This window comes from Pseudonaja textilis, unplaced genomic scaffold (genome assembly GCF_049901715.1).
Source record: "Pseudonaja textilis isolate UNSWEBS1 unplaced genomic scaffold, rPseTex1.2 PTEXSCF47, whole genome shotgun sequence".
Classification (NCBI taxonomy): domain Eukaryota; kingdom Metazoa; phylum Chordata; class Lepidosauria; order Squamata; family Elapidae; genus Pseudonaja; species Pseudonaja textilis.
The window spans coordinates 71419-95898 of NW_028262919.1; the positions used below are offsets into that span (position 1 = coordinate 71419).

The 24480-nt window shown below is 36.6% G+C and overlaps 1 protein-coding gene across 1 annotated transcript; it reads left to right on the plus strand.

The window, feature by feature from the left end:
* The first annotated feature begins 703 nt into the window (after positions 1-703).
* Positions 704-24237, plus strand: LOC148123616 (vomeronasal type-2 receptor 26-like). Its single transcript, XM_087919197.1, has 4 exons — positions 704-870; positions 1844-2132; positions 18603-18729; positions 23327-24237. Exons 1-4 carry the CDS (start codon positions 704-706, stop codon positions 24235-24237), a joined length of 1494 nt encoding a protein of 497 aa, XP_087775323.1.
* Positions 24238-24480: the final 243 nt, after the last annotated feature.

The window sequence follows — 24480 nt, forward strand, 5'->3', positions numbered from 1 at the left end:
AGAAGAGAAGAGAAGAGAAGAGAAGAGAAGAGAAGAGAAGAGAATTCTTTATTGTCACTTTGAATGTACATTAATTGGCATACATTAAAATGAAATTTTATTGCATATGTCTCTCAAAGGGTCACCATCTCCAATGTACACTACATAACCATGAATAAATAAATAAATAAATGTGCATATATCCACATATATTATATGACACAGAGAAATAACACAGCCTAGCTCAAATGATCTTTTCATAATACTTAAACTAGGATTATGCCCCTGAGGCATGCAAAACTTTTTTTTTCAACCCGCACACCTCTATAACAACAGACATTCCCATTTCCCCCTTTTAATTATTAAAATGATGGCTATTTATGCTACTTGGGGTTTCCACCACCATCTTTAGTTTTAAAGCAATGCAACAATAAAGGGATGTTCAACAATTCAAAATCTGACCTATATCTTCCTCTCACACTGCTGAGAGTAGAGGTAGAATAAGGCAGGCACTGTGCTGGTCTGAATTTATAGATTTCTCCTCCAGATCTGAGATGAAACTGCAAAATTTTCACTGCAGTTATCCTCTGATGTGAGAGATGAGATCCAGCACTTTGCCAAAGAAGAGACTATAGAAAAGATCTCCACTATTATATATCCATTTCTGCTGCAGCAAATGAAGCTCTTTTTCATTCTGCTTCTCTCCCAATGTTCCTGTGCCATGATGAAGAGGAAATGTCCTTTGCAGGTGACAACAGAAGAATTTGAGGAGTTTGTGGAGTTTAATTACTACAAGCCAGGAGACTATCTGATTACTGGAATAACATCTAAAATAGTTGCTGCATTTTCCCCCCATGTTTTCTCCCAGGCTCCAGTCCACAGGTTGAGAAGGTATTTATTTTTGACATTCTTGTGGATTCTTGAGGATTCTTGTGACTGAGCTCACCCCTTCCAATGTTTTTCCTTTTTCCCAATTTCTCACCTTGAGAAGTTCAGGTTATTAGTGCTTCTCCCAATTTGCTTTAGGGAAAAAGGCTCCTGGAGCACATGAAAATCTGAGCACGCAAAGTTCCTTTTCAATCCTTCTGCAAAAGTCAGCCTTAAGCAACTTTGGTAGCCTTCTTCTAACATGATTCTTGCCTGGGTGCAATTCTTCCTGTTCTCAGTATGGTTTCCTTCATAGTGTGCAAATATTTATTTTCTTTGTCTATTCCTGTACCATTGTTTTGTAGCCGTCCACAATCTCACAGTCAAGGGGCTCAATACCTTTGAGCTGAATCTCTTGAGCTTCCCACAATCTCCTCTCCTTTCCCACCTTGCTCTCTGTCCTTCCTTTCTCCTTTTCCAACATTTCTTTCCAACTGATGCCTTTTACGGCTTTATAATTTTTGTGTCTTCTGTTCCACTTTTCCATTAAATAAGAATAACTTTTAAAGACAGAATAGACCCTTTACATTAATAAACTCATGCTTTAGCTATAGAGGGTCACATTAAATAATGTTTTTTAAATAAAGGGCAGCAACCCTAAAGACATCAATATTTTTGCAGCAAAACAATCTCTGGTTTAAAGGGCTCATGGAATAGTGGAAAGATAATATAATTTGCCCAAGCCTAAATCCAGCTCTTGAATCTGTCAAAATGTTACTTTCTAGGTGGTACAATAGGAAAGAATAATATTATGAGAATTTATTTATGCAAGTGTGGTAAAACTCTCCTTTAAGAATTCGAGAGGTTTAGACTACGATGGGTTAAACTGTGAAAACGTCAGGCCTGGCTTTAAAGGGAAGACTATATTTCTAACCAGGTTTTATGAATAGATTTGAGCTGCCTAGTATTGTTGTACAGATAATATCTTTTTTTGCAGTTCTTCAACAATATTCAACCATGTCCTGCTCTTCTTCTCGGCTGTTCATAAGATCAACCAGAATCCTAGGCTCTTACCCAACATTACCCTGGGCTACAGCATCTATGATAACTTCCTCAGTGCAAGAGTAACATATGAGGTCATGATGGACTTGCTGTCTACAGGGCAGGAGAATGTCCCAAATTACAGATGTGGGCGACAAAGGAATATCCTTGCAGTTCTTGAAAACACAGATTCTGAACTCTTTGATCATGTTTCGACTATCTTGGGCATCTACAAAATCCCACAGGTATGAAGCTGAAATGAGCTTAATGGAGGCAGAGATTAGATAATATATGATTTAAAAGAATGTTATTTTTATAAAGCACATATATAATTCTTTTATCTCCTTGCCAGAACATGGCTTGGAAACAATGCTTAGGCTTTGTGACTTCTCCTTTTCTGTCACTGAAGAGTTATGTTATATAACAAATGTGGCAAACCCTTTGCACTGCTTATTCCTTTCCCTTTTGGTATTAAAACTGACAATGGGCCATACATTTTATGGATTGCAATTTTAGTATAGTGTTAGATGAAGGGTCTTCAAACTTGGCAAGTTTAAGACTTATGGACTTCGACTCCCAGAATTCCTGAGCTAACATGACTGGAGGAGGAATTCTGGGAGTTGAAGTGCACAAGTCTTAAAGCTGTCAAGCTTGAAGATCCCTGTGTTAGTCCATGTGTTAGACAGACTGATTTTATCATAGATTTTAGTTGTAATTTATTATATCATACTAGAATTTTTAATGGCATGTTACTGAGTGTTTCCATTTGTTCTGGTCTCTGGTCTATGACTGTAATTGCTACAGAAGAGTCTTTTTTCAAAAAAGCAAAACAGAATGAAGATGACCTTGGATCTCATGGTAGACTGTCTGATAAAATTGGAGAAAGGATGGAGAAATGTTAAGGCACACAAATCCTTAGAGCAAGGGAATAGTAGAATGTGGCCTGTTACAAACATGTGTGTTTATTCAAAAACCCAAGATAACACTAGTTAGAATAGAATAGAATACCAGAGTTGGAAGGGACCTTGAAGGTCTTCTAGTCCAACCCCCTGCTCAGGAAGGAAACTCTATACCATTTCAGACAAATCGTTGTCTAATCTCTTCTTTAAAAGTTCCAGCACTGGAACATTTACACAACTTCTGGTTCCACTGATTAATTGTTCTAACTCAGGAAATTTCCCCTAAGTTCTAGATTGCTTCTCTCCTTGATTATGTTGATTACATACATCTCCTTCACACATTCTTTATATGTTTTAGCTTCCAGTCCCCTAATCATCTTAAGAGAAGGGTTTTGTAAGGCCCAGACTCTCTCTTTTTCAAAAAATAAGAAGGTGATATTCAAAGCAGGGTCTAATATGCCTCCAGACATGCAGCTTAGATAAAGGGAGTTAGAACCTTTCCCTTAGTCTGGTATGGCTTTCATCAATACAAAGAAGTAACATGTTAATTCCCCCCACCCTCTTTTTTCTTGAGAAGTGCTTCCCAGGAAGTTTCTTTCAAAGCTGGAATTTTTTATGGCCCCTTCTCCTCTTGCTATCTCTCCAAAAGCTGACATGTTTCCAGGCATCTGGACTCCAGTCCCCAGTTGTAAAATAGCTGCATGAGATCACACATGAGGATCATCCACAGATTACTTCAGAGCTTGCTAGGTCAAAAGGAGCAAATGGCACAAGAGTACAGAACAACCAGGAAGCCAGCAGGCTTTGTTTTCTGGAAACCTCTCTCAACAGTGGGGAAAGCACCTTACATTTAAACATTTGACATTTAACATTAAAAGTGACCAAAAAATACCAATGTCTTCTTTCCTCTTAGATCAACTATGGTGAGATAAGCTACATTCTTCAGCAAAGTCATCTTTTCCCTTTTTTCTACCGCATGACCCCAAAACCAGAACCTCCTTACTCAGCCATTGTCCAGCTGCTCCTGCATTTCCGATGGACGTGGATTGCCCTCCTTTCTCAGGACAATGAAAGAGGAGAGATCTTTAAAAAAAACTTGGAAGCTCTAGCTGTAAAAGATCAGATTTGCATCGTTCTCTCAGAAACCGTCCCAAAAATGAATGTGGATAAACACACCAAAGACATATCTGTGAAAGAACGAGAAAAAATGTTCCTTCTCCTTACAAATATTCACATCAAAGTTATAGTTTGTCAACTTGATTTTCAGGCCACAGGATCACTATTAGGAGTAATAATTCTTAAGGAAAGGAACAATGTATTCATTGAAGGGAAAGTGTGGATTGCAACAACTTTGTCAAAATTAAGCATAAGAACATTTTCCAGCTATCTTGATCTCCAACATAAACACGTTTTGTTTTCCTTCCAAACCCAGACAAACAGGAGACAATATAGTAACTTTGATACATATTCCCATCCTGGGAAGCGGTTTGTAGAAGAAGCATTCCCGTGTTCCCGTTCAATACCTGTGTTGTCTAAGAAGGTTTGGAGAAGGTGCACAGCAAAAGAAAACTGGGCATTACCACCTCTCGATGTGCTTGATAGAATGATAATTGAGGATGGCTCCGGTATTTCCAGAGCAATTGATGCTGTGGCCTCAGTCCTCAATGCTGCCTCTTCCTCCCAACTGAGTAAGAGGAGGATGCTGGTTGGAGACCAGCAGTCACCCCAGATTGTACAGCCATGGCAGGTAAGACTTCTCCTTTGAGGTTACCACTGGTGCGCCCCTTCTACTTCATACATATTAAATGGGATACAGGGAAAGATGAGATATTCCAAACAGTAATTGTCCAGTTTATAATAATTGCAGGTGAGTGTGGGAGATTAATACGGATAGCTCTTTCAAACGGAAACTACCTGTGCTAATTTGGGATGCTGTAATTACAGAAATGCCTCTATATCGGGGAGTTCCTGTTTGCAGTGCTTCGGAGCAGGCAGGAATCCGCGATCATGCACAGTTTTCACCTGCTCTCGACGCTGGAGTGCCCTGAGCCATCCGGCTTCAGGGCTAAGCCATCTCTGTAGAAGGTGGCGGAGACAGGGGGGATCTGGCAGGGTTGAGAGGATCGCACCTCTCCTCCCTAGCTGGCTAAACTCCCTTTTCAGAAGGCGGTATGAGTGGCGGTCAGAAATGGCCACCACAAAGTAGCGCTCAGCCAGGAAAGAACGTGCAGGAGGAAGTCAAGAAGTGAAAGGTTTTTTTGGCTGACCGGGACAAAGTAATAACGAAGGTACCCTGGAACTTAAAATTTGCAAAAGATACATCATTCCCAGAGACGTACAAGCGGTGGATGAAAGTTAAAAGGGAAAGTTCCTTTTTTTTTTTTTCACTCTCCTTCCTAATGTTGACAGCGAACAGAAAGAAATTGGAAAAACCCGCTTTGGATTAATAGGTAACTAAACTGGATAACTAAATGTCAAAGGGATAATAAGGATTTCTGAACATTTTAAAAAAATCTTTTTTTGCTGTAAGTGGGAAGGGAGAGGAAAAGAATTGGAGCAGGATTTGGAAGTAAGGAGGAGATTGCCTAGAACTTTAAAGAATTATTAAATACTAACAAGACTTCTAAAAGGTACATTTAACTGGAATTTTGTAACTAAACTGTAACTCCAGAAAGAGAAAGTGAAGAAAGAAGAAAGTGCTAAAAGAAACAGCTTATTTGGACTGTTTGGTGACTTTGGGACTTTTGAGAAATTATCTTTGAAGGACTAAAAACACTTGGGTGGTTGTTTTGAAAAAAAAAAATTTTCTACAATGACATCACTTGTGGATGAATTGAAAATTGAATTCAAAAAATACAAAGAAGAGAAACAAGAAGGGAAGGGCTCTCTTGGCTCTCTTTTTCAATTCTTAGAAATGGCAATTTGCACCTATGAGAAACTGACTGCGCAACAAGATGATTGGGACAAAGAAGAAGCCATCTTTGATGAACAAGTAACTTTACTTGGGGAAGAAGGGAAAAGGAGGAAAAGAAAAATGAGACTTTAAGACTCAAAAAAACAACAACCAAAAAAGAGAAAAATAAGATGAAAAGTGGATATAATGTTAGAAAAAAACAGAAAAGGGGAATACAGAAGAGGGAAAGGGAGGTGGAGAGACAAGGGGATAAAAAGGGCAGGGAGAAGAAGAAGCAAGGGAGGAAGGAAGGGATGAGAAGCTTCAATGGTGTGGAATTAATTAATTCCACACCATTCATGTCATTGCAAATTAAATAAGCTTCAGGATGCTCCAGCAACCCGCGAACCAGGTTCTGTCAGGTAGCTAAAACCCAGATCTACTCCTCTGCAGAATTCAATTTATTTACAGGATGTTAAGAGCATTTTAATACACAAATACAGTATATAGGAAAATAAGAATAAGAATCTGCAACCCTTATTCATACTGCTGTAGCATCTCTGGCAGAGAGCAGAATCAGTTCTAAGCGTAAGTACTGTAAAGATCAATTAGACTTGATCCTGGTATTTTTTTAAGCCATAAGCAATATGATAGAATTTTCTGTTAAGCATTGGCATCCCTTCTTTCTGAGTGTTTGCCTTCCTCCAGTTCAGAAAGAGGATGGTGGAACACACAACACTTCTGTTCTTATATATATTTTTATGCATACATTTTTCTTTAATAAACATTAAAAAAAATCATTATCTACATGAACAGTGTGTTGTCTTGGTACAATTAATTTTGAAAAACAATAATAGTAATAACAGTAATACTCATAGGATTGATAATAATCACATAGTAATAATATTTCCTTATCCATATTAATATACCTTCATTGTATAGATAGTTATTCTCTCGATCTTTTAAGTTGCTAACTTCTGTTTCTATCAGCTATTGATAGAATGAATCACACGTTAAAAATATTCTGTTTCTTCCTTTTCCTTTATTTTGAGTGTTAATCTATCCATTCCTGCACATTCTAATATTTTTTTATCAGATTTTCATCTGTAGGGACCTCTTCATTTTTCTACTGATGAGCAAAAACAATTTTCACTACTCTTAATATATTAAAATTAAATTTGTATTCCCTTTCTTGTAGTGTTCTGTAAAATACCTAACAAGAATATTTGTGGTTTTAAGTCTATATGTTGCTTTATTATTTTTTCCTAACCATGTATGTACTTTTGTTCAATTTTTTTTTTTTTTTGCCTTTGGACATGTCCAGCACATATGATAGTACAAACACAGTATCTGATTGTATTTGAAACATTTGGTCGACATGTTGTTAAACATTTTTCCCATTCTCACTGGTGGTAAATACCACCTACAAAACATTTTCTATACATTTTCCTTATAGGCAGTTGACATTGTTAATTTATTGTTTGTTTCCTACAGTTTCTGCCATTTATCTAACTCTATAATATATCCAAAGTTTTTGACCCACACTATCATTGTCTCTTTCACTTGTTCTTCTTCCATTTTAATACTCAGCAAATAGCTATATGCTTTTTAAAGTAATTTTTCATCTGTCCCTAATAGTATTTGATCTATGGTAATTCTGTTGGTTCTTTGTAGAAACCATACATGTTTACATCTTTCTCATATCTTGATTTTATTTGTACATGTGGCCACCATGCTAAATCAATCCTTTGATTTTTCAATTCATGCTTAGTTTTAAGTTCCTCCTTTTTCATTCAAAATGTCTTTGGATCTTGTAATTTTTTTACAAATTAACAATGTTCAGATGTATAATCTGTTCATCTCTATCAGTGCCTCCATAGTGGAGAGCCAGACTGGGATTTTCATATAAGGATTTTCTTTAATTGTTTCCCATAATAATAGCAAAGCTTCTTCTTCTTCTTCTTTTTCTTCAGCGTTTGTCTCGCGCTCGGGCGAGGTCCGCTAATGTCCTTGAGTACTGCTTCCACACCTCTCTGTCTGCCACGTGTGTCGGGTCTGCCTTCACGATCTCTAGATCGGCCTTGATCGTGTCCATCCAGCGTTGTTTAGGTCTACCACGTGGTCTCGCTCCTCCGACAGTCACCTTCATTACAGATTTGATGATGGATTCTTCCTTGGCGCGGCTCACGTGGCCGAACCATCGTAGCCGGGACTGCCTCATGACCGTGGGGATGGGCACGACGTTGAACCGTCACGCACTTCTTCGTTCCTGACGCGATCGAGTAGGGTGAGGCCTACCACCATCGGAGCATTCGCATCTCCATTATCTGGAGTCTGCTTTCGACTTCTTTGGTCGCCGGCCAGCACTCTGCGCCGTATATGGCCACGGGCGCACCACAGAGTTATAGATTTTCGCCTTCAGGCGCATCGGCATCTTCTTGTCACAGAGGACGCCCGTGACGGACTTCCATTTGCCCCACGCTGCATTGATCCTGGCTGCCACCTCAGTTTGTAGTAGGCCTTCTTCCCCAAGAGTAGTTCCCAGGTACTTGAAGGTGGAGGTGCGCGGTAGCTCCTGCCCGTTCACGTAATAATAGCAAAGCATTTCTAACATAATGTCTTTGGAAATATCCATGTACTTTGTTTTTCCCATATCATAGAAAAGTGTGCCACCCCAATTGAAGATCATGTCCCTCCAGAATTAATAATCTTTTATACCTCAAATTTATCCATTCTTTCTCCCATGTGAGTACAGAGGCCTGGTATCATAGCTCCCAATCTGTCAAGCCAAAATCCCCTTTATTTTTAGAAACTTGAAGTATTTTCAATCTTATTCTTGGTCTTTTCCCTTGCCAAATATATTTTAACATCATTTTGTTTAGCTCCTCAAAATATCTTTTTCTAGCTTTATCAAAATTGTTTTGAAAAATAATAATCTCTGCAAGATATTCATTTTTATTGTAGCTAGTCTTCCTGCCATTGATAATTGCAAGATTTTCCACTTCTCCAGATCTAGTTTGTTGCATTAGCTTAGCATAATTATCTTCTTTAATGGTTGCACATCTTCCTGTTAATTGAATTCCTAAATATTTTACTTTCTTAGCTATCTGGATAACTGTCTTTTCATCAATTCTTTTTTCTGCTTATTTGTAAGATTTTTGATGAGTATCTTAGTTTACTCTTTGGTTATTTTCAATCCTGCAACATTACCATATTCTTTTATTTTATTTTATTTTTTATTAATTTGGGTCTCGTTTCTTGTAAATACCAACTCATCTACAAAAGTCTGTAATTTATATTTTTTCTTTTTTATTTCCATGTCTTTCATTGCTGAATCTTGTCTAATATTTCTATTTAACACTTCTAATGTTAATATAAACAGCAGAAGGGACAAAAGGCATTCTTGTCTTGTGCCTTTTCTTATACTAAAATTCTCCATCATGTCCCCATTAACAATCACTTTTGCAGTTTGTTTAGATTATATTACCTTAATCATATTAGTAAATTTTTCACCAAAGTCCCTATATTTTGATTGTAATGACATAAATTGCCAATTTACGTTATCAAATGTTTTCTGTGTGTCTATAAAATCAACGCCATTGTTTTTCAGAATGTACTTCATAATATTCCAATGTATTCAGAATGATTCTCATATTGTTTTTAATTTTCATCCAAGTATTTGGTATCTTGGTATCTTCCTTCCATCCAAGTATTTGGTATACTTCATTGTAGACCTCCAGCACTGATGAGCCCAAAGTGTCTTGTACATGTTTATAAAATTCTGCCAGTAATCCATCTGGTTCTGGAATTTTGTTATTCTTTTGTCTCTTGATTGCCTCTGTTACACAGGACACTTCTTATTCACCCACCTCCAGCTGCTTCCACCATTATTTCCTTTCTTCTCATTGATCTAGTTCTGGCTTCATGAAGTTTCCCATTCTGGTACTGTAGCTCATATTTTTAACAGCCCAGAAAGTGACCCAACAACTGGCAGATCTTTCTGTCTTTTCTTCTGTGTATTATGCCTGTTTATCCTAAGTTACAGCTCTACAGCTTCCATATAATTGTTCTCTCTTCACTCTTCAAATCCTGCTGCTGGCCATGCTATCTGAAGGCTGGGGGAGAAGTTTAGTGGGGATCCTACAATATACTAAATGATTTACAGTAGGGCTTGTTTCCTGCAGAGGAACAATTTAGTAAAGATATTTTTATTCCCTACTGGCTGGAATGATGGGTGGGTTGATGGGTGGATGGATGGACAGAGAGACAGAGACAGAGAGAGCAACACATATACAGAGAGAGACAGAGAAAGAGCAATAGAGAGAGAGACAAAGAAAGAGACAGAGGGAGACACACACAAAGAGAGAGAGAGACAGAGACAATGACAGAAACTGAGACAGAAATACAGGGGGAGAGAGAGCATAAAAAACTAACAATATCTTATGCAATATCACAGAAAAACTCGTGTATCTAATGAGTTTTAGTAAACTTTTAAAAGTTCAAGGTTATTTTATTTTAATTTTTTCTTAAAATTATTATGTTGAGTTTTGGTTTAACAGGTCAGTGATTCCTTCAATAAAATGAAAGGTATTTATGTAAAAAAAAAAAAAACATGTGGTTTTCCACAGAGAAAGAGCAACAGAAGTTTATCAGAAAACACAGAATCTTTCTCTTTCAGACCAGAGTGCTGAGCTGAAGAAGGTGAATTGTTCGATGCATTTCCAATCCAGAATAATAGCCAGAAAAACATTGGATAAAGGTTCAACTGGGGATGCGTATGATACATATTTGATTTTCTATCTCTTTGCAGCTTCATCACTTTTTGAGAAACTTCCAGCTTCACAACCTTTCCAATGATGGCATTTATTTGGATGAAAATGGAGTACCTGCTGCTGACTTTGATATCATTCATTGGAGAATGTTTCCCCATAAGACTTATCCTATGACAAAAGTTGGGAGTGTAGAAAGGGAAGCTTCTTCTGAAACCAAGGTCTCCATCAATCAGAGTGCCATCCAATGGCCAATATCATTTAATGAGGTAGATGGTCTTCTTTGTTTTAACCCTTCCAATTACCACCATCTATGCAAACTCTTCTGCTCAGTAATAATTCTCATTTGGGACCAGTGAGATAACTGTCATGGGCTCCAACAAATCCATCCTCATTCAAATCAAAAGTCTCTAACCGCATCTCAGAGAAAAGTAAATTGATTTATTAGGAGTGGCCATGTTGGCATAAGCTGGATGCAGCCGATACTAAATTACTTCATACATTTCCCCTTTGATCCTTGTCTTCCCCCCACCCGCTGGATTTGACTTCTCCAATGGGACACATCCATCTCCAAGAGTCATCCATCATGCTCTCCAATAGCCTTCTTTTTTTAAAAAAAACAAGTTTTATTGGTTTTTAAAGACAAACAAAAACAAACAAAACATAAAAACATCCAACTTTCTTTCATAAATGTACAAGCAGTGTGTCGGTTGGTTACAAATTTTTTGTGCATCCTTTTCATAGTCTCAATTACAGTTACATTGCATAATAACTCATATTACCAATCAAAAATTGAATACCCTAGTATCATTATTAATCAATCATTTGACTATAATTTTGTTCATTCATACTTTGCGAGATAACTATAATTTACTTAGTTTATTTTATAACAATTCATATAATCCTCCCAAATCTATCCTAAAAACATTTTATAGATATGATAACAAAAAAAGAAATACATCTTTATATATTCATTATTTTCTAAAATTCTAAATATTCTATTATTGTATTTTATTATCTAACCATTGATAGAAAAGGTCCCAAATTTTATAAAATTGTTTATCCTCTTGCTCTCTAATTTCAAATGTCAATCTACTCATTTTAGCACATTCCAATATTTTCTTAATAATTTCCTCCTGTAATGATATTTTCTCATTATTCCAATTTTTAGCAAATACAATCCTAGCCACTGTTAATACATTACAATCAAATATTTTAAATCTTTACTGTATGTATCCGGTAAAATTCCCAATAAAAATATCTCTGGTTTCAAGTCTATATGTTTCTTTGTCATTTTTTTCCAACCACATGTGGATTTTAGTCCAGTATTTTCTAGCGTCCTCACAAGTCCACCACATATAGTAATATGAGCCAGGTATCTGATGACATTTCCAACATTTTTCAGATTTATTCTTAAACATTCTTGCTATTCTTGTTGGGGGAAAATGCCACCAATAAAACATCTTATACAAATTTTCTTTATATGCTGTTGACATTGTCATTTTATAATTTTGAGACCACAATTTTTGCTATTTCTCTAGATCAATCCCATATCCAAAATTCTTCCCCCAAGCAATCATAGTTTCTTTAACTTGTTCTTCCTCTAGTTTAGTTTCCAATAAATAACCATACAATTTTTTAATCACCTTTTCATCAGTACCTGTCAAAATCTTATCTAAGTCAGTCAATTTGTCATAAAATCCTTTTTTTGAGATCTTCATCATACCTTGAATGTATTTGCGCATATGAAAACCAATTCATCTTTATACCTTGTTCCTCTAAATTTTGCATCGATTTAAGTTCACTCTTTTCATCCAATATTTCCCCATATCTGTTTGTTCCTTCTTATATATTATGGGATAGGAAAATGCTTCAATAGTCGATAACCAGACTGGAATTTTCAAATAGCATTGTCTTTTAATCTTCTCCCAATTTAACCACAGAAACTCCCGTATATGATGTCTTCTAAAATAGCCCTGTGTTTTAATTCCTTTATACCATAGAAAAGCATGCCACTCCAACAGCAAATCATGTCCTTCTAATGTCAACAATCTAGTATTTCTTAATGTTATCCATTCCTTAGCCCACATCAAGTTTGTAGCTTGGTGGTACAACTCCCAATTAGGCAAACCAAATCCTCCTCTAATTCTAGCATCTTGCAAAAGTTTTAACTTTATTCTCGCTTTCTTACCTTGCCATATATATTTCAAGACAATTTTATTTAAATCTTCAAAATAGTCCTTTCCGAGCCTAATTGGTATTGTTTGAAACAGGTATAAAATTCTGGGAAAGATATTCATCTTGATTGTTGAGATTCTCCCTATTAATCACAATTGTAGATTTTCCCATTTCATCAAATCTAACGCTATCTGTTGTTTAAGTTTGATGTAATTGTTCTCTTTTAATGTACTACAACTTGCTGTCAAATGTATCCCCAAATACTTAACCTTGTTCGTGACTTGAATTTTCAATAGGTCTGCCAGTTCTTCTTTTTGTCTTAGTAGCATATTCTTTGTCAAATCTTTGTTTTATCTTTATTTATTTTCAAACCAGCCACCTTACCATATGCCTCTATCTTTTTCAATAATTTTGGTGCTGTTTCTAAAGGGTCTTCTAAAATGAAAGCCAAATCATCCGCAAAGGCTTGCAATTTAAATTCTTCCTTTTTAATTTTCATTCCTTTTATACTCTTATCGTCTCTAATATTTCTATTCAACACTTCCAAAGTTAATACAAATAGCAAAGGTGATACTGGGCATTCTTGTCTTGTACCTTTTCTTATATTGATGGAATCTGTCAATTCTCCCTCTATCATTACCTTTGCTGTTTGCTTATGGTATATGGCTTCTATTGCTTGAATGAATTTTCTGGCAAAACCCATCTGTTCCAATAATAATAGCATGAATCTCCAATTCACATTATCAAATGCCTTTTGTGCATCTAAAAATATCGATGCCATTTGTTTTTCAGCGTGTGCCTCATAATATTCCAAAGTATCCAAAATTACTCTCATATTATCTTTGATTTGTCTCTTTGGCAGAAATCCATTTTGATCAGGATGAATAAAATTATTTAAGTATTTTTTAAGTCTTTCTGCCCAAATTGAAGTGAAAATTTTATAGTCTGCATTTAGTAAAGAAATAGGTCTATAATTCTTAATTTGCAGTGGATCAGCCTCTTCTTTTGGAATAAGTGTAATATAGGCTTCTGACCATGTTTTAGGTATCTTCTTCTTTGACATAACTTTGTTCATGACATCTAGCAATGGAAGGCTCAGCGATTCTTGTAATGTTTTATAAAATTCTGCCAGAAGCCCATCTGGACCTGGTGCCTTTCCATTGTTTTGCTTCTTAAGTGCTTCAGTTAATTCCATCATTGTTATATTGCTTTCTAACATTTTTTCAGTCTCTTTAGGTATCTTAGGTAGATTAGCATTCTGTAAGTACTGTTTGACTCTTTCCTCATCAATATTCTCTTGCTTATATAGTTGCCCATAGAAGTCTCAAATAATTTCCTTTTTCTCTTTATTGCCATAGCAAACTTGACCTTGATCATCTATTAACTGCAATATTAATTGATTCTTTCTCCTTTCTCAATTTGTATGCTAACCATCTACCTGGTTTGTTTGCATCTTCAAAGTAGTTCTGTTTAGCACTTCTAATTTTCTGTGCTAATTCTTCTTTCTCTATTTGACCCATTTTGTATTTAATTATGTCCAATTTTAATTTAATGTCCTTTTTCTGTGGTGTTTTCTGTAGTTCTTTTTCAAGTCTTTTATGCTAGTCTTCTAAAACTTTAGTGGCTTGCCTTTTCCTGATGTTCCTTTTCCTTGTATAGTCTATTATCAAGCTTCTGGCATATGCCTTCATTGTGTCCCAAACATTCTGAATTGAAGTATCTTCTTTTTTATTTTCTCTAAAGAAAAAGGCCAATTCTTTTTCCATCCGCTGTATGAAGTCTTTTTCCTTTAAAATAGTATTATTTAACGTCCATCTCAATCTTCTTTTTTGTCCTTTCCATTTAATTGTCACTAGATTGTGGTCTGCCCAAGTACTTGTTTCAATATTTGTTTCTTGAATATTAGATATTAGTTCTGTTGAAATCCAAATCATATCTATTCTGGACCATGATAGATGTCTATTTGAGTAAAAAGTATATTGTTTGGTTTTAGCATTTCTTTCTCTCCATATATCTTTTAAATTTATTTCATCTGTCATTTTAAAAAAGGATTTAGGGAGAGTCTTTCTATTTTGTTTTGTTATTGTTGCTGTATAATCCAATTTGTTGTCTACAATTCCATTAAAATCTCCCATCAAAACTATATTAACATAGTCCAGTTCAATTATTTTCATATTTAATTTTTTATAGAATTCTTCTTGTTTATCATTCAGAGCATAAATTGCAATCAGGAGTGTTTTCATATTATTATCCATTATTTCCACCATTAATACTCTTCCATCTTCATCAGTATGAATCAATTTTGCTGAGATGGTCTCTTTAATATATAAAACCACTCCTCTTTTGTTACATTGAGTCAGAGAAGTAAATATTTTCCCTAATTTTGGCTGGACCAACAATTGTTCATATTATTTTTTAATATGTACTTCTTGTAGACAAATTATATCAAATTTTAATTTCTCTAATTTATGAAAACATTTCCTTCTTTTAACAGCCGAATTAAGTCCATTTATATTCATTGTAATCAGTTTTTTCTCTTCCATGATTATACTTTGTAGTTATGTTTGGTAGCTCTCGTGGATCTTTGTTCACGTTGTTCTTTAGTTTCCACCTGTCCACCTATTGTGCCTTCTTCTTTTTCAGTCTCCATTTGGTCCTCTTGAAATTCAATTAATGAGACCTCTTTTTCTGCCTCTTCCTCTCTCTTTCCAAAGAATTCTGCGTAGAATAATTCTGCTTTCTCAATTGAATCAATTCTATGTCTCTGTTCTTGCCATGTAAACATTAATCCTTCTGGAATTAACCATCTGTAGTTCACTTGTTTTTTCAGTAACATTTTAGTTAAAAATTGGTATTCTCTTCTTATCTCTCTCACTTTTCTGGGTATTTGTTTTAAAACCAGAATCTCCTTGCCCTTATATTTCAGCGTTTTCTCTCTTGCCACTTGCAATATTTGTGTTTTAATGGCTTTTTTTGTAAATCTGATATGAACTTCTCTTGGTAGGTTATTTCTCATTGCATATCTTGTAAAAACTCGATATACTTCATCTACTCCATCCATCATCTTCTCTTCTGTTATTTCCAAAGCTTCAGCCAATATTTCTATCATTATCTCAGCTAGATTTTGTCCTTTTTCTTCCTCTCTGTTTTGAAATCTGAGATAAAATTCTGATCTGTCCATCTCCCAATCCAGCATCCCACTTTTATCTTGTTCAACCACTGTTAATCTGGTATCAATGTCTCCAATCTTTTTGTCTCTTTGTTTATCTTCTTCAATTTTTTGGAATCTCTCATCATACTTCACCATCATTTGTTGAATATTCTCCACTTTTTCATCAGTTTTCTCTGTTCTTTGTTCAATATTCTCTATTCTCTTTTCAATAGTGTCTGATTTTGTTTTAAGTTCTTGGATTCCTGGCATGATCATCTGTAAGGTCACTTTTTCTTGTTCTTTGTCTTGCTTCAACATTGTCTGGATTGAACATTGTCCTCCAGGTGGGGAGGCAGAAGTAGAAGTTGAGGGGCCAGAAGCTATAAATTTCCTGCTCATTTTAAACAATTGAAGATCTTCAGATTATTCTGAACCTTAATCCAGTTATGAAGTAGCCAATTATAATCCAAGATAAAAAATAAAAATGGTAGAGAAAAAATTTCTTCAGGTTCTTCTGAACCTTAATCCAATTGTGAAATAGCCAATTATAATCCAAGATAAAGAATAAAAATGGTAGAAGGAAAAAAGCCCAATAATAATAAAAAAAAAAGAAAGGAGAGAAAATTTCTTCAGGTTCTTCTAAGCCTTAATCCAATCAATAGTTAAGTGAAAAGGAAAGGAAGAAACAATTTTTTTAAAAAAAGAACAAAAAAAGAAAAGGAGAAAAAAAGAAATTCTTCAGGTTCTTCACCACCTTAATCCAATTAAAAGGTCTCAAAAATAGAAAAATAAAAACATAAAAATGAACCAAAAGTATAGATGGAAAAAGCAAAAAATCCCAGCTATTATTATAACTCTCTTCTACACAAACTTCAAAAACAAGCTTCAATTGTTGATAGAAATCCAGAAGAACACCTGCAATAACACTCTCCCGTGCTATTCCCTCTATCTTATCACGTTGCAATGTCCTTGAAAGGGAGTCTCTGATCTTTCTTTCTCAGCTTTCTCAGCTTCGTCTAAGATATTTTCAAGCCTCTAGTTGGCAGTGTTACAAAGTTTCTTTACTCTCACTTTCCCCCTCCTTTCCCAGGCAAAACGTAATAGAAGTTAAAAGAAAAAAGAAAAAGTATATATATATAAAAAAGAAAAGTAACTAAAGGGAGCCTCTAACCTAAAATGTTGCAAAGTCAAAAAAGAGAAGAAAAAATAGACGTAAATAAGAAAGAAGCCAGTCCAGTTAGTAAATGTTAAATCGCAATATAAGTCCAGTAATAAGAAAATAAAATAAAATAAAAAGCCAAGCCTTACTTTGATGTTTCCATTTAAAAACCGCTGCTTATTCTATTCTGTTGAAACTTTTACAGATTTTTCCTTTTCCTTAGGGTGTCCCTTTAAGTCTTAGAGTAATGATTTTTTTTTAAAAGTTCTCACCAAACCGACACACTTTCTCTTTCTAGTCTCTTCCGATTGGAGCTGTCCCAACTTCAGCAGCTTTAATGGCTGCCTCTCTGACGGTGGCAAGAAGGGCTTCTCCTGGATCAACCAGGGACTTTGCGGTGTCCCTGGGATCGGCAGGATGCGTTCTTCACTTTCACCATCTCTTCGGGACGGTTTAGGTCTGTTGGGACCGTCCAGAGGCAAAGATATTGGATATCTCAGACCTCCGAGATTGCATGCAGTATCATTGTGACATCAGCTTGCCCCCCGCTCTCCAATAACCTTCTTATGCTCCAACAACTTTGGGCTGCTGGGGTGATTATCTAGGCATTTCAAGAATGCCTTGTTTTCCCCCCAATTCCTTTTTCTGGCAGCTAAAAAGACCAAAGGAGTATCTTTTTAGTTGACAATAACCTCCAAATAAAGGAAACTTTTAAAAACTCCATTCATCCCTTAGATATCCTGTAACTTTAAGATGTTTTTCTGTAGTTTATTGCAAACTGGAACCTGCTGCACTGAAATACAATATCACAATTAATAAGCCATCAAACAATCTTCTTTTCCAGAATGGTAGGTCATGAGAGAAAAGTGTCAAGTAGAAAATCAGTTGGGAGAAATGTTGGCAGTTGCAAAAAGTCATTTATATATGATGATACAATGTTCAGCTCTAGGAGATAAATGTGCTGTGACAGATTTTGAGGTTTTTTTAAAGAAAGCAAAATTAGAGAGAAAAATACAATACATAGCATTCCCATGCATATTATAACTTCTTTTCTAATTTATCCCAGAATCCTTTTCCCTAAAGGAGAAATTATAGATGATACATCTTATAGTTAGCAAAGAAGGGAGATGGAGGGACTGATCAGTAATTGCTATATCAGTCCCAATGGTGGGATTCAAAAAATTTTATTACCGGTTCTGAGGGTGTGGCTTAGTGGTCATGGTGTAGCTTGCTGGGCGTGGCTTGGTGGTCTGGCAGTGGGAGGATACAGCAAAATACCCATTCCCTCTTCACTCCTGGGGGAAGGTTACTGCAAAATCCCATTCCCTCCTGAGTCCCCACCACACCAACCTCTTTTCCAGCTCCATTCTCCTGTGCAGAACAACAAAAGAAGACCCAGCCAATCAGCTGGGACTCAGGAGGCAGAGAATAGAAGGGAGAGGGGCCAGTTAGAGATGGTATTTGCTGGTTCTCCGAACTACTCAAAATTTCCATTACAGGTTCTTCAGAACTGGTCAGAACCTGCTGAATAACACCTCTGTTCAGTACTCTTTGTTTTCTCCAATTTTTCCTGAGCTCCTTGGTTCCTAAAACAGATTCTTTGAAATAAAGCCCTTTACTGTACTTCATGTGGTGCCTGAATTTCTATTATTATTTTTATGTTTAGGCAGTGCCTTTTTCTAGATGTACAGACAGTTGTTACCCAGGATATGCCAAGCTTGTGAGAGAAGGAGCAGCTGTTTGCTGCTATGACTGTTCTCTGTGTATGGAAGGAACAGTCTCAGTGGAAGAAGGTAAATAGCTCTGGAGAAAAAATGAAAATCAAAAATCTGTAGCATGATTCCAAAGACTACACTACACTTTCATCTTTCAGATCATATTCAATGCCATTTGCCATAGAACTTCCTCCCGGTTATACATTGTTCATTCATCATTCATGAATTTCATTTTTCACTATCCAATTTAGGCGTTCATAAAGTATAATGGGAAAATATTTTTTCCCAAAGTTTTTTTATTTTTATTTTTTACACATCTCTTCACGTGAGCAATGTGATTCCAGATTACAATATTTATACATAGTCATAGTTACACTTTCAACTTTCTTAATTAATATCACTTCAAATTATTATCCATTCAACTAATCTTTAGATAAATTTCCCTTTCATATTTCAATTCATTAATTCAATATCAAAATCATTTCATCTTCACATATATTTTCAATTCTTGATCCCCTATTATTTTCATTTTCAGCTTACCACCTATTTTATGTGACTTTATGTATTGTTATCATCTATAATTTTCTCAAGACCAATATATAATTAGACAGTCAATGAAAGAAAAAACAAGTAAAAGTAAAGTAAGATTAATACATATAGGAACCACATGGTATATCTCCTCATCTACAATATATCTTATATCTGTTGTACTATAATGATTGTAGTATAATTCATTCATTATAAATATTTTACATTCCCACATAATCCCTTCTAGTTCATTATATTTTCTATTTTTTCATATCCTTTTATAATCCTTTCATTTTATATTTCATCTATACCACAAAATAATAATAATAATAAAAACAGAGTTATTTTCCCCTTTTACTTCCCTTTGACCAATTTCAATCTATAGCGTTTATATAACGCTAATTCACACTTTTTAAACATAATTAATACCAGATTTTCACCCATCATCATATTCTGTTTTCCTAATATCATTTAAATAGTCATATGTATGTCTATGTATGTGTTGTGTGTGTGGTGTGTGTGTGTGTGTGTGTGTGTGTGTGATTTTCATAGGTATGTTTCTAGAGTGTTTTCAAATGTTGCAAGATACTCTTAATCTTTGTATGTGGATCTTATGGATCTTTGTTGTTTGGGTTTTCTCCCACGTAAGATTCAAGTATCTAGGCAACGTTTCGATGGTCTCATTCATCATCTTCAGGCTTCTATCTTCAGCTCTTGCTTCTCAGAGTGATGTGAGATTGCAGCTGCTTCTTCCTTTTAACTGCTAGTGGGGTGGGACTTGATTGGGTGGGGGCTTGTCTGTGTTCTGATTGGGTGGGGAGGTGTTCTCATTGGTAGGGGGTTTGGCTGTGTTCTGATTGGTTGGGGGTTGGCCGTGTTCTGATTGGTTGGAGGCGTGTTCTGTTCAGGTGGGGGCTTGGTTGTGCTCAGGTTAGTCTTAGTTGCTGGGGATTTGAGTTGGTGAGCTGTGATCTTGCTGTTTGGCTTCGAGTTCGTGGTCGTGCTGCATCTTCATAGTGGGTGTCGGTTTGCTTCATGTATGGCTCGGAGGGGTTTGAAGTGGGTAGTGATGCAGCTGCAGTGCAGCTTCTGGTCCATGGTCGTGTCTCATCTTCTGAGTGTGTGTGAGTCTGTTTTCTACATGGAAGTGTGGTGGTGGCATCTTGTGTGGCTCTCATGGGTGTGGGTCTGGTGTCCTTCTTCATGTTAGGTACTCGTCTGTTCATGAGGGCGGGTTTCCAAATGGCTGGAAGGCGGGAGGTGTCATCTCGTTTGTTCATGCTGTGTGGGCGTTTTTCATCTCTATGGCTTCTCTGATTATTCTGCTGTTGAAGTGTTCGGTTTTGGCGATAGTTCTGGTATTTTTAAATCAATTTCATGTCCTGTGGCTTTGAGGTGTTGGACCAGGGAAGAGGTCGTTTCTTCTTTTTTGATTGAGTTCTTATGTTCTTCAATGCGTGCACTTATTCTTCTGTTAGTTTGTCCAATGTATGTGGTAGGGCAGGCAGTGCAGGGGATTTCGTATACTCCTTGGTTTTCTAATTCGATTTTGTCTTTGGGGTTTCTTAGGATGGTGGATATTTTTCTGTTTGTGCAGAATGCTGTTTTAATGTTGTGTTTTTGGAGGATCTTGCTGATTTTGTCTGTAGTGCCTTTTATATATGGGAGGAGGGCTTTGCCGTTTTCTTGTTCTCTGTCTTGGATTTTGGTTGGGGTTTCTTTTTGGATTAGGTGGGTAATCTTTCTTTGGAATCCATTGGCTGTAAGTACGTTGGTGAGAGTGTGTAGTTCGGTTTTTTGGTGTTGTTCATCGGCTAAGCATTTTGTTCTGGAGATGAGTGTCTTGGCTACGGAATTGATCTGTGCTGGGTGGTGGTGTGAGAGTGCATGTAGATAGCGGTTTGTATGTGTTTTCTTCTGGTAGATGGTGTGTCCTAGGGAGCCATTGGATCTTTTGTATACCAAGACATCTAGGAAGGGGAGTTGATTATTGGCTTCTGTTTCCATGGTGAATTGTATTTTGGGGTGTAGGCTGTTGAGGTGTGTGAGGAAGTTGTTCAGTTTTTCTTTCCCATGTGGCCAGATTATGAAGGTGTCATCTACGTATCTGAGCCAGAGTTTGGGTTTGTGGTCGTATTTTTCTAGAGCTTGTGTTTCAAAGTGTTCCATGTAGAGGTTTGCGATGACAGGAGGAGGGCTTTGCCATTGTCTTGTTCTCGGTATTGGATTTTGGTTGGGGTTTCTTTTTGGATTAGGTGGGTAATCTTCTTTCTTTGGAATCCATTGGCTGTCAGCATGCCAGTGAGAGTGTATAGTTCGGTCTCTAGGTGTTGTTCATCGGCTAAGCATTTTGTCCTGGAGATAGATAGATATAGATATAGATATAGATATAGATATAGATATAGATATAGATATAGATATAATTAATAAGAATAGAACCCTCTTAATATCAGTCACTCCATCTTCATTTTTCTCATCTATAGTTATCTGATAATCTTAAGGTTATCCCCAGTAAATTATAAACTTCAAATCTCCCCAGTCTACATTTCTAATAAAAAATACAGATACATTCCCATGTGGTGTCCCCCTTTTATGCTATCTCTAACCCTTATCTCTAAGTCTCATTTCTAAATCTCATTTCTCTTAGATTTAGCCAGCTTTCCCTTTACTAAGTTTTCTTGGCCTTTCCTCTTTATCCCTCTTTTTTCATCTAATATTACAGTTATTTCCATCTGCCAGTCCCCCACCTTTCCTTCCCCACCTTTCCTTTTCGCTTTTTTGAAATTTCTTCTTGTACAGCTTCTTCTACTTTTGCTTACTCATGGGAGTTTTTTTTATTTATTATCTCTGATGTCAATGTCTTAGTTTTAGTTCCTTTTGTGTCCCTTGGCAATGTCTCTGAATCTTCATGTCCATCTTAGCTGTTTTCCTCTTCCTTTGGCTCCTCCTCTCTAGAATTCCTTTGTTCTCCTATAAATTGCATTACTTTTTCTGCCAGTGCGTCCAATAAATCCCTTCTTTCTTTTATCATTTCTTTCACAGTTTGCAGTTCCAACTTGAATTCTTTGCTTGCTTCTTCCATTTTTTAATCAATTGTGTTATTCTTTATTTTATTAAAGTTAATTGTAATCCTTGCCAAGAGACTCCGTTTATATCTTTATATTTTCCTTACTGGTCCTTCTGTTTCCTTTGTGCAGTCAACCCCCAACAGTCCCAAGATATTGCCTTCCTTTGTCCTCTTGCTACAATCTCCCCCTTTTTCTTTGAAGGTTCCAGGGTTCTTGTAATGTTAAAGTCTTTTATGTCATGTCTCTTCTCATTCACAAATTTAACAAACCAGTAATTTTCTATAAATATAGAAGGTATTCTATAAATACCTTGTACCATAAGGTGGTGCTCTATATCGCTTCCACTTTTTAGAGTTCTTTTTTTCCTTTTTTTTCAATTATATTAATGTTCATTTTCAAGATTCATTGGCTTTTTTTTTAAAGTATAATCAATTCTAAGCAAGTTCAGCATTTTATCCAATGCCTAGTTAATCCCAAGTTCTGTATGTTATTCCCAATTCTGTCTTTAATTTCATTATAGCCCAGATTTTTATTTACCTTAAATTGTCCTCTTGTTTTCTATTTGCCGCTCTTGTACTCTCAAGCAAGAAATATTTCTTTCTGCTTTTCGGTGTTATTAAAGTAAAAGGTTCAGATTCCCTTGTCTGGATACACACCGCTCACCACTTCACCTCTCCAGCACACACTTAGGCCCCAGTATCTTCCCATGTTCAGGGCAGCCATTAAAACCGCCGCTTCTCCCTGTCTTCCAGGGGAGTATACTAAGCCAGGGAGGGGAGATACAGCTCCCCTCAACCCAGCTGGAGATCTCCCCCTCCGAGGTGGGTCTGATGGTTCAGTTCCATAGGGACCCCTCCAACAGGTTATGTACAGATCAAAGCCATGCATGATCGCAGTCTCTGTCCATCCTCAGCAGAATTGCCACTGGAAGTCCAGGAAAAATTTTTTTAATAACTTCTCTAGCTTTCCTTTCACTTTCAGAAACATGTTTTATGCATTGTTGATATCATTTATTTGAATTGCATTTTTCATGATCCTACAGCTGCAGAAACAGATTCATGTTAGCCAATGTTTTTCAGATGCAGCCCATTGCAACAAGTGTCCAGATGACCAGTATTCCAATGAGAAGCGAAATAAGTGTATCCCCAAAAGTATAAGCTTCTTGTCCTATGAAGAAACATTGGGATTCATTCTGGCTTCCTTTACCCTTGCTTTCTCCTTAATCACTGCCTTTATTTTGGGAATCTTCACTAAATACAGAGAAACTCCCATAGTTAAAGCCAACAACAGGGACCTGACCTACATTCTTCTGATCGCTCTTCTCCTTTCCTTCTTGATCTCCCTTCTATTCATTGGACACCCCAAGAAAGTGACCTGTCTTTTTCGACAAAGCATCTTCAGTGTTGTTTTCTCAGTTGCTGTGTCCTCACTGCTGGCCAAGACCGTCATGGTGGTGGTGGCATTTCTGGCCACAAAGCCAGGCAGCAGGATGAGGAAATGGTTGGGAAAGACTCTGGCCAACTCTATTGTTGTATCCTGCTCTGGGATTCAGTTGGGCATCTGCATGATATGGCTTGGAATCTCTCCCCCATTCCCAGACTCTGACATGCATTCTCAACCAGGGTATATCCTGCTGCAATGTAACGAAGGGTCAGTCATCATGTTCTATACTGCACTGGGTTACATGGGCCTTCTGGCCGCCATCTGCTTCTTGGTGGCTTTCCTAGCACGCAAGCTGCCAGGGACCTTCAATGAAGCCAAGTTGATCACCTTCAGCATGTTGGTTTTCTGTAGTGTTTGGATTTCCTTTGTCCCCACCTACCTGAGCACCAAAGGAAAATACATGATGGCTGTGCAGATCTTCTCCATTTTGGCCTCCAGCCTGGGTTTAATGAGCTGCATCTTTGTTCCCAAATGCTACATCATTATTCTGAGACCTGACATGAATACCAAGGAGCACTTGATAGTGAATTCTAAAAAGGGAACATAATGATTTTCACAGATAGATGGAAGAATTGCAGGTTTGGTAGATAAATAGAAGGAAGGTAGAAAAATAGGAGGTAAATAAAGATACATGATCTTTTGACCCCTTTGAATATTGACTAGGTCGACACAGCACACTAAACCATCTTTTGCTGGCTATTACTTGATAAGTCAGACACAGAGTTAAAACATGATTTACATAAGAGACATAAGACATAAGAATTTATTTGTCATTGCCCTCGCAAGCGGG

Excerpts from the sequence above, each read along its gene's own strand:
- LOC148123616 (XM_087919197.1), top strand. The coding sequence starts at position 704 with ATGAAGAGGAAATGTCCTTTGCAGGTGACAACAGAAGAATTTGAGGAG. Across the intron at positions 871-1,843 it reads CCAGTCCACAGGTTGAGAAG|TTCTTCAACAATATTCAACC; the intron begins GTATTTATTTTT and ends CTTTTTTTGCAG. Across the intron at positions 2,133-18,602 it reads GCATCTACAAAATCCCACAG|GCAGTGCCTTTTTCTAGATG; the intron begins GTATGAAGCTGA and ends TTTTATGTTTAG.